The sequence below is a fragment of the Sander lucioperca genome, chromosome 13, assembly GCF_008315115.2.
Source record: "Sander lucioperca isolate FBNREF2018 chromosome 13, SLUC_FBN_1.2, whole genome shotgun sequence".
In the NCBI taxonomy this organism is placed as follows: Eukaryota; Metazoa; Chordata; class Actinopteri; order Perciformes; family Percidae; genus Sander; species Sander lucioperca.
The window spans coordinates 7082441-7093278 of record NC_050185.1 but is presented as its reverse complement, the minus strand read 5'-3'; the positions used below and the strand labels follow the sequence as shown (position 1 = coordinate 7093278).

At 40.5% G+C, this 10838-nt stretch overlaps 1 protein-coding gene across 4 annotated transcripts in view; it reads right to left on the bottom strand.

Moving 5' to 3' along the window:
* Window positions 1-428: 428 nt before the first annotated feature.
* The window catches only part of ca4a (carbonic anhydrase IV a), a 46569-nt gene continuing 36159 nt past the window's right edge, over window positions 429-10838 (bottom strand). Inside the window, exons 1-9 of one of the 4 annotated variants that reach the window (XM_035991066.1) lie at window positions 10577-10685; window positions 10414-10494; window positions 6454-6498; window positions 5156-5320; window positions 4920-5065; window positions 3867-3959; window positions 3681-3747; window positions 3429-3592; window positions 429-2167 (exon numbers count right to left, since the gene is read on the bottom strand). In XM_035991066.1, coding sequence (XP_035846959.1) covers window positions 1988-2167; window positions 3429-3592; window positions 3681-3747; window positions 3867-3959; window positions 4920-5065; window positions 5156-5320; window positions 6454-6498; window positions 10414-10494; window positions 10577-10670 — 1035 coding nt within the window. In that variant the 5' untranslated portion in view covers window positions 10671-10685 and the 3' untranslated portion in view covers window positions 429-1987. Of the gene's footprint in view, window positions 2168-3428; window positions 3593-3680; window positions 3748-3866; window positions 3960-4919; window positions 5066-5155; window positions 5321-6453; window positions 6503-10413; window positions 10495-10576; window positions 10686-10838 lie in introns of those variants that run through there. The other 3 variants (XM_035991067.1, XM_031310895.2, XM_031310896.2) reach the window with 3 other exon arrangements.

The window sequence follows — 10838 nt, the reverse complement described above, 5'->3', positions numbered from 1 at the left end:
TGTTACTGCTCTGGTGAGCTCTGTATGATACAACAATCTCCCACTCAGCTGTATGTATGTGTGTGTGTGTGTGTGTGTGTGTGTGCGTGCGTGAGTGCGTGTGTGTGTGTGTGAAGTGAAATGAAATCTGGCCAAAAACAGCCTCTATAACATCAAGAACAAGCCAATTAGAAAAGGATTAACGGATTGATATCAGTGAGCGCCCCCAGACTCTCCACAGACAAAAGGGGAATTAGACAGGAAAGTGAGAAGCTTGTCTATGTGGCTGAGCTAACAGACAAACAATACAGCCAACAGAGTGTATTCTAATATCAGTTTCCACAGTGCAGAGATGCGGGGGCAGGGCTGACACTGACTCTGTTATATACTGTTTTGATCAACGGTTCAAATAGCTTGAATTGTGCCCGTGCAAGCAGATGAGACGATCATTAAAAAGGCATGTAAGTAGTTTATTCCTTTGTTCAGTTGGAACACATTCTCCATATTATTTATGACACTTTCAAGCATTACAACCAGACAATCTCATACAGTTCATAACATTATAATAACATCATAAGTAAACTTGATTGCGTATGAACAACTTGATCCTTCATATATGGGTTTGCATTCAGTACTATATATATATATATATAAACTTTATAGCAATATGTAAATAACAATAACTGTGCGTCTCATATCAATATACACATTCAGTACATAAATACATGTGTACGATGACACAGCATAGAAATATAACTTGATGCCATATGAAACAATGGAAAACATACAGATTCCTTGCTCGATCATCTCAATAAATCTTGCTGGAAAATTGCACAGATCTCTCACTAGAATACGTAACGAGTCCTCCTGAATAAATGAATGCGAACTTAGTGGGGTGTAATTCACAGTCAATAACATTCAGTGCATCCTAGACCCTGTAATACAAGCCATAAACACAGTCACATGTTCTCAAGATAAGCTCACTGAACCTCACGGGTGCCTGAGGCGTGTGTATGAATTTGGCAAGCACAGTTTTGTGTGCGCAGCTTCACTCCATGAACATGTTGCTCAATATGCACATCTAGAACATCAAGACATGCAGTTTCATGCAAATGTTTGAGATGTATGAAAACTAATGATGCTGGTTTGAAATATATTATATTTGAAAAATATGAGTGACGTTTAATATGCAGGTTAATCCTCCAAAGTGTTGCTGTCTCCGCACGCTGCAGATGCTCTCCTCCTCCCTCTAAAACCAGGCTGTCACTTCCTTTATTAGCATTAGCATCTCTGCAGCTTCATCTTTGTCTCAGGTGTCAGTAGCCTCCCCCCTTTCCTGAACCAACTGCTGACTGAATGGCTGCGTGGGGGTTCACCTGACGGCCGCGCTGTTCTCCTGGACTTTGAAAGAAAAGCCAAACTGCTGACTCCTTTGACCGCTGGCTTTGAAATGGAGCGTGTTCATTTGACTCAGTTCTGCTATTAATAGCTCCATGCCATTCCCATGCCCCATTGAGAACAACACATAACGTGCCAGGTCATGGGGCTGACATTGGCAACTCGCAATAACATTAAGCAGAGACTAAATTTACCTGACATTGGACAAGGAGGATGTGGTCCAAAGTGTGTGCTGGTGCTAGTAGGATGACACTGTGAAAAATGAGGGCATGACTAAGGGATCTGGTGTTGAGTTTGAATTTCGTTGTCACTTTGACTGCTTGGTAACCAGCTTTATGGCACATTCATAATGCTGAAATAAGACTTACTGCTTCACTACACATGCATGAATGCTGATCGAACACTTACAACACCTTTCGTAAGGTGTTCCTCTAACGCCTTTGTCATTTGTGTTGTAAGAGAGGACCTCCAGATGAGTCATGTCTGCACTAAGACTTGGTCGATCTTAGCAACCATGCAATGAAGAGGTTACAAACCAGGGTTGAGCTGAGGAGTGATACGGAACTTATTATGTTCATGGATGTCGCAGTGCAGCACAGGATGCCCCGCTCTAGTTGGGTTGGGACAGTCCCAAGGCCGTGGCGATGGCGGCCAGGAGAAGGGTGGAACTGACCAGGATCACTGCGCCTCCCGACCGGAACACCTGCCGACCGTTCAGGGGCTGGACCGGCCTAAAGTTCCCCACCATCGGCTTTCCATCGTGGAACTGAAGGTCAGAGAACACCCGCAGCTGGAGGAACAGAGGATAAATGTTAGACTCCAGCTTCTGTAAAGAGATCATCAATGAGTTTTTGACTGATGTCACTAATAAGCAATTATAGGCCAATATCAAACCTTCCATTTTTAGGTAAAATCATTGAAAAAGCAGCTTTTTAACAACTTAACCTTATCTTGTCACTAAACAACTGTTTTGATGCCTTCCAGTCAGTTTTTTGACCATACCACAGCACTGAGACAGCTCTTGTAAAAGTCTTCATTGACATCCACTTAAATACAGACAGTGGCAACATATCAGTCTTAGCATTACTTGATCTAAGTGCTGCATTTGACAGGGTCAACCACAACATATTACTAGAACGATTGGAAAACTGGGTTGGACTTTCTGGCACAGTACTAAACTGGTTTGAATCCTACTTAAAGAACAGGGTCTATAGGTAATTACACATCTAAGCGAACAAACGTGATGTGTGGAGTTCCCCAAGGCTCCATTCTGGGGCCTCTTGTGTTTAACATCTACAAATCAAAAATTGGAAACTTTCTTAAGTTAAACAAAGACAAAACTGAGATTGTTGCTTTTGGAGCCAAAGAGGAAAGATTAACAGTCAGTGCTCAGCTTCAATCGGCAATGTTAAAAACAAAAGACGAACATAAATAAATCTTGGTGTTGTCGTGGACTCAGACCTGAATTTCAACAGCCATTCCACATTAAGACAATTACAAAGTCAGCCTACCATCATCTAAAGAATATAGCAAGGGTTAAAGGACTTACTGTATGTCTCAGCAGGATATGGAAAAACTTCTCAATGCTTTTATCTTCAGTAGACTACTGTAACGGTGTCTTTACATGTCTCCCTAAAACAATCTATAAGTGGATCACATTACTCCAGTTCTGAAATCCTTACACTGGCTTCCTGTCTCTAAAATAATTTATTTCAAAATACTACTGTTGGTTTATAAAGCACTGAACGGTTAAGGGCCATAATACAATCTGCTGCTACATTATGAACCATCCACACATCTTAGGTCATCTGGGACAGCTCTGCATTCTGTCCCCAGAGTCAGAACTCAACAGGGAGAAGCAGCATTCAGTCTCCTGGTTGTTGTTTTTTCACTCTAAATGCTTTTCTTGCCATTGTTCAGGCAAATGTTTTAATGGTTGTGGTTTTAATAGAAAGTCAGAAATGTACCGTATAACCAAAAGTCAAAAACAGTATTAAAGTAAAAACTAAATTCACTTGCATTCCTTTACATTTGTGGTATTTTATCCTAACCTGATCCATGCTCAGAGGGATGGTATTCTCAAACACAGTCCAAATTACAGCCTCAGTGCACCCTGGGGTGGTCAGAGAGCCCTTGTAGCGGTAAAAGCTGGTCAGATTCTGCTCAGCTGGGATTAGTTGTGCCAGGGAGATGGAAGGCAGAGAAGTATTGCTATCTGAAAACAGAAAAGCCACAGATGAAACAACACCCAGTGTACAGCCGTGTCTTTAGTTGCTTATATTGAACTTACATGTAGTACTTACTTGTAATTGTGATGCTTCGCAGAGCGTTGGTGATGGGGTCATACTTTCGGTTTGCACTATTGGACCTCTGAGAATGGAAATATACACAATATATACACCTTTTAGCACTGTTTCAGTCCAACATGAGGTACTGTATGTTCTGTAACAGCAGTTTGATTTCAACGATACAGGATTCAAAATGGTTACCTCATAGAAGAACCCAAGGACTGCAACTCCCTCTGGGTCTGATAGAGCTGTTGTCAGATCAGTGTAATGGTGCTTCATGTGAACGATGTGCAGCTGTTGAGAGAATATTACAGATGTTACCACTTTTTCACAGTCATTTTTTACAGTGGGTTTAGAATCTTATTGTAGATGGGACCAAGAAAAATGTGTAGAGTAGGCCTACATTTCGTGCTCTAACAATAGAACACCTAACAAATCAGTTCAAGTGAATCATTTCTTTCAAAAATGTGCTTTAAAGGACTTGATTAATAATAATAAAACATTTTCCTAACCAATGTAACAATCCCCAATTAGTCACAGAATTAAATGGTGTAGCCATACAAAAAGAAAATGAAATCCAAATAAGTATTTCTGACCATTTAAAGGATAAGTCTGATGATGTTACATATTGTCAACAAATTCCATGAAAAGACCAAAGCTAACAATAAATTGATCCTACTAACAAGTCTGTGTATCCAAAGCCTGATATATGTTATCCACCTTGCCATGGAGTTCCATGGTTGCTTTAACTACGATGAACACGGCCAGTGTGGTTTATTTTGAGTCAACCCTTCATACACCATCCAGCTGCCGTAAATACTCACTAACACGTACTGTGTTGGTAATGTTTGTAAAACTACAGTATCCAGAACAGTATTGAGCCTTTAAAAAAAACTATTTGTGGCCTGTTTTAAAGATTTATGTCTTGAGTAGAGATTAATGGGCTTGAGGCTGGGAGCCACAGACAGAGTAGTGAGGTCAAGAAGTATTGAAAGGACGAATAATGCACTAATGTTAGTTTTGGTCTTATAAAATATAGACTATCACCAGCCTTGCCCTTTAAATTCACAGTATATTCACATTCAAATTTGAAAAGTTTAATTTTAGAGAAAATCTGCATTGATCATAGTTCAAATTGTGGGTCTGTTTCACTCCTGAGTTTCCAGCTGTTATGTGTGAGCAAACCTTTAACAGCGTCAGTTATTAACTTGACTAAAGACAGGATGTGTGTGTTGTATAGTAAGGTTATGGTACCTCCATGGGATACTGCTCTCCATCGATGGTATGTTCGGAGCCGGGCCCTCCGTGTTTGCCCCAGTGCATGTGGAACTGCACAGCCTTGTAGGTGGTCGGGAGGCCTCCACCTGAGATGGTGCTGAGGTGAGGAACTCCAACCTTAACTGTAGTGGACATACGCCGAGCATAAAGACGTCACACAACAGCTTCACAGCACTGAGGGCTATCTTATGTTTAATGGAAAATATGCTCACCTGAGTGGCCGTTGTTCTTGATTGTGTCTCTGAAGATCTGTTGATAGTTGTTGAACTCAAAAGGAGTCAATCGCTCATCTTTCAAAGTCTTCCTGGTGACGATGTTGATGGGCGACTGGTATTTTCCACCACAGTCACTGTGGGCGAGGTTCCACTTGTCTGGTGCTAAAGTAAGAAAAACACCCAAGTTAAACAAGTTGGACTGTTTTAGAGTGGGTCACAGCACGTCGTAATGATCTTTTAGCTCCCCTTGGTTTTAATTGAATTTCTTAAGCATTGGGTAGGCATCTATATTGGGTAATGTTTTGGATGCCTATAGGTGTAAATCCTCCATTAATGGTGTACCACAGGGATGTGTCCTCGGTCTTCTCCATCTACATGTTACCTTTCTTCCTTTTTTTGACCCCAAGAAGGGCAATTAATTTGCAGCTTAACCAGTACATACACAACACTCACAGGACCGTGTTGTAATTACATGTCAGAGGCAACAGTTAAAAACATGTTATCTCAGAACTTCCTTTGGTTAGACTCCAATAAATCAAAAGGTATTATCATAGGTTCAGATTCTCCAGTTAGTCATTCCTTCACACTACAGATTAACAAGTGAACTTGGTTGTCCTAACCCTAACCCTAATATTCAATCTTTTTCATTTGCAAAGCTCTCTGAAACTGTAGTCCATGTTTTTTTATTACATCCCAATGACATTACTGTAACTCTCTATATTCTGGTCCGAGTCAGTACAACCTATCCAAACATCAGCTGGTTTAGAAGCTGGTTGCATCGGCAAGACTATTCACAAGATCCAATAGAAGATTGCATATTACTCCAATTTTAGCATCTCTACACTGGTTGTCTGTACGTTTAAAAGTAGATTTTAATGATTACCTACAGTAAGGTACGTATGGGATTGGTTCCTGACTTGCTAACCCCATATGAGCCTGTGCAGCCTGAGATCTCTGGTAGGTCCCTATTAACGATTTCCAAGTCAAGGCTGAAAACCTGGCAGGCTCTTTATCTTCATTAAAATCTCCCTTAAAAGCACAATATTTTAGAATAGGATTTTCTCAAATTGTTTTATTCTGCGCTATCACAGCATCAGTTCTTTTAAATTTAATTTGTTAAATTGCTCATTATTTTAATCTTAATTGTCTTTATTTTATAGCCCTTTACATCTGTTGGTTTCATGTCCAATGTACAGTATGTGAAGCACTTTGTAATTTGCTTTTGAAAAGTACCACATAAATAAAGTTATTATAATCAAACATTATTAAAAATTTTTTTATTTAAATAAGCTTACTATTGCACTGATGATCGCAGGTGAACTGGGACTGATAGCACCAATCTGAAACACAGAAAATGAAAAAACATTTGTCAAGGTAAAAAGCTTGCCAACTCTATCTTGAATTTTGATGTCAACAACCAGCAAACAATGTAAATATTACAACACACACACACGCACGCACGCACGCACGCACGCACGCACACACACACACACACACACACACACACACACACACACACACACACAGTATCAGCCAGCCTACATTGTTAACCTCTGGGTGACACAAACAAGCTCAGCCTATTGTGAGGGCAGAATGGGATGTTTCTTCTCAATGCATACACTGACAAATGTCCAACTAGATTTAACTAGATGTATTTACAAATGTGTCCTTTTATTAATAGTTTTTTTTCTTTACTGCAAACAGTGAATTGTTCTCCTGTTAGTTGAAGTCAGCTGCTATTCCGTACCATACAAAACCCCCTAATACACAGGAATTGTCTTCCTATTCACAAAAAAGTTGCATTTGTGCTATCAGGATAAACAAAGCCAATCTTTTGCATCAGCGAGGTCCCATTCTCACATGTTTGTCTGAGGATGTATTAATATTTCACAACTGGTTTGCATGTTTCCACCCCGTACTGGGAGACAAATATCTGCAGCTATCTCACAAATCAAATATTTATGAAAAACACACATGCCATTGAAACATACGGGGAGGGTTTCCCGCTCTGTTGTTTGACTGGTGCAAGGCCTTCTCCCAGTGTTTCTGAAGGAAGTCAATGTTTGCTTTTTTTGCCATGTTGGTAAGCTGTTTCCTCCTGCTCTGGCATGATAATGGGTATTGAAAATATATGTAGCAGGGGGGCAACATTTGGAGGGGGTTCAGATTTAATTCACTGGTGCCATCATTCACTGTACTGGTCGCAGTAAATAAAGAGATGCTCATTTCTTTGATTTCAGATTCCTATTCTTGTTCCAGGATGTGTATGTGTGTGAGTGATCACTGCAGAGGAAAGAAATCCTACAACTCAGCATGTCTAATTACTCTGTGATTACCGCATAAGTGCTGAGGGTATAAAAAGATTATGATTAATTTCAAACTTTGACTCACTTTCGCCTGCTACATGGTCTGACAGTATGGGCGGTAGCTGTGAAAACGTGTCACTTTCTGTCCTATGAAATCTGCATCGAAGCCACAGCTAAAGTCAGTTTAATTACAGTTACATTCAGGAGTCGTACAAAACAGATTTACTAATAACATCTGATAATAACACTCGTCAGTCATCAGTCACAATGATTGTTATAGCACATGACAGTGGCTGCAAAATTGCTCCCATGAAAAGTTTAATTTTAGCCAAATAGCCAAATGTTTGCTAATGTTTCATCTATAAGCAGTGATGGAAAGTACGTTTCATCAAGTACTGTACATATTGGAGGTACTTTTTATTTCCATTTTATACTACTTTTACTTTATACTTATTCCACTACATTTCAGAGAGTAAATATTGTACTTTTTACTCCACTACATTTGGCAGCTATAGTTTATAGTTATAGTTTTTTCACACAAAACATATGATGAGCTGATGAATATGATGTACTGCTACAGATTCAACTAACTCGTAACTGGCAGTATTTCATAGTTAGTTAGTTAGTTAGTTAGTTTCACCACCACCAACTACAGCAGTATCAGAAATAATAATCTGTTATTATCTAATAATAAATAATATAATACATAATAATATAGCATAACAACAGAGGCCATTGGTCTGGATTGAGTACTTTTACTGTTGATACATTAACTTTGTTAAACCTACTTTTTACTGAAGTAAAATTTTCAGTGCAGGACTTGGATGTTTACAGTGTGGTATTGCAGTTTTACTAAAGTAATGAATCTGGATAATCCCTCCATCCTCCACCTGTCTGTAAGTAGAAATATCAATTTGTATGACTCGTAGTCGCTTGTTTTTTTTTTTAAATCTCAGCCAATCAGATTTCTGTCCGCACAATTCTTGACCAATCGGTACTTGGCTTTGATCTCTTGTGCGGCGCAGAGCGAATGAACAATATGAATGGGTTTCTATGGATCCGAGAGCTCTGCCAAGAGAGCAAACTGAGGAAGCTGTCAAGAAGAAAACAAAAGGCAGCGAAAGGAAAACAAACAGGCCAAGTCTGCCTAAACGTCGACCACAGTGAAAACGTAAATATGACTGCACGCCGCGGAGACGGATCTTTTCATGCCATTGTGTTGTGTGAGCCAGACATAAACTGTGCGCTGTTAGACGCTGCATTTCACACAAAAACACGGTTCAAAAGAAAAGAGACTGAGACAGATTGAGACTATGCCGTGCTCTGCCAATCATTGAACCTCTCATTGAGCCAAAACGGATTTCCAACAATATGAGGACAGATCTAATGTCTTTCTTTTTGGCCCAAAAAAGAAGACAATTAATGAATTCACTAGCAAGTGGAAAAGAGAACGTTTGACTGCACTTATCAGGTTTTCCTTTTTCACCACAAACTCTCAACACATATTTCTCTCATCAGACGCCTTGGACAAAACGTTTATCCACCGGGACTCTGTGCATCTAGCTGCGGGTCTTTGGCAATGAAATATACCGACAACTCTACAGACTGCGCCACTCAGGGTGCATGTGTGACAAAGCGCAGACTGCTCCTCCTCAACACTGCATGAGCGCGCTGAGCGGCGCATCAAATCCCCCAAATGAGCCACATTGAGTGTGTGTTTCAGTGTCTACACTGACTGGTGGTTTATCTAAAAATGACTAAAACATATATCGTAAAATTGCAGTCAAGTCATTCTGGATCATTGCATTTGTTTCTTAAGGTGCATAACTGGACTTCACGGCATTCGCAATATCCCAAAATGATTGCCAAAGTCTAAATAGGTCACAGTTTAAAGACGACAGTGTCATTTCCTTTGTTACGCAATGACTAATAACTGATCGCACAGACCAAAAGGCTTCGTCACTTGTCAGTCATTCGTTAGTGCTAATTTACTCTATTAGAGTCTTGGTGCCAAACCTCGGGGCCCTTTTTCTGTGAAATTAACAACTTAGTCAGAATCACCCGCTGTGAATGTGGAGAAAGTGGCGGTGCGCAGCTCGACGCCTAGGCTATCTCTGCGGCAAAGAGGACGCAAACGGCTGTCATTGGCTCAGCTGAGCAGGTGCACGAGAGAGACGAGAGAGAGAGAGAGAGAGAGGGAGGGAGGGAGAGGGAGAGGGAGAGAGGTAACCGGACCACAGAGGCACTGAGGGAATCTCAGCTCGGTCAGATCTGCCTGCTTTTGTCTTTTGCTCAGCTGATACAGGATCACGTCCTTGAACAGGGAGCTCAGTTGTGAAAATGCAAGTTGCAAATGAGCATGACACACGGAGGAATGCCCGGTATCACATCAGTGTGATGGACAGCACAGAGGGGGGTGTGAGTGTGTGTAGGGAGAGCGTCAGGCAGGCGGTTTTGGTGTGCCTCTCTTTCATCTGGGGAGCCGTGGCTTTTCGGTGACTAGTTTGTTTTCTCTGCAGAACATCTTTCTGAATCTATTTTTGGATTTCTGGCACGGTTGGGAATAAACTGGTAAAAAAAAGCACCTTCACCTTGCTCGTCTTATCATTAGAAGATTTCTAAAGTATTCATTCCCATTCATGTTTGGTATTCAGTGTTACTATGAATTAAATAGCTTACATTAATTCAGATATTAACAATCTATCACTGTATGTATGTAAAGCAGCAGACATGAAGGAAATGCATATTAAATCACAGGCTGAAAGTCTGCAGGAAAAAAATAAAGATTTCATTTTCCTGGTAATATCAGAGGATGGAGATATTCATTTTTCACTTAAATTAACCAATCAAGCTTGACTATTTCCGAATATTTTGGACCTGTACTGTGGCAAGAGAAATCTAAATAACATATTTGATATATATTCCAGTCATGAATGAAAGCAGACTCACCTGCTGATCCTGTGCAGATGGTCCAAAAGGATGCCAGGAGAACGGGCAGGATTAGCTGCTGCATTTTGGAGCTGACTCGACCTGGAGAAGACAACACAATAACTTGTTTTTTCCAATGTGATCGCATTCTTGCAGGGGGTCTTATACTTATCTATCACCATACCCTGACAGGAAAGAAAGAGTGGCCCCTCCTCCTTCAGGCATGCCTCTAATAAAGCTCTCCACTGATAAGAGCTCCAATGAGGGGGCCCATCCATGGGCTCCTACAGAGAACACTTTCTGTTGATTTGAGAGGTATCTGATAATCAGATGGAGTTAATCATCATCACAATTATTGCTCCACAGGTAACTTAAGGTGACCCTCAGAGGATTAACTGTGTAAAAAGAGGAATATTAGGCTCTAAATTACCTCATTATATTTCATC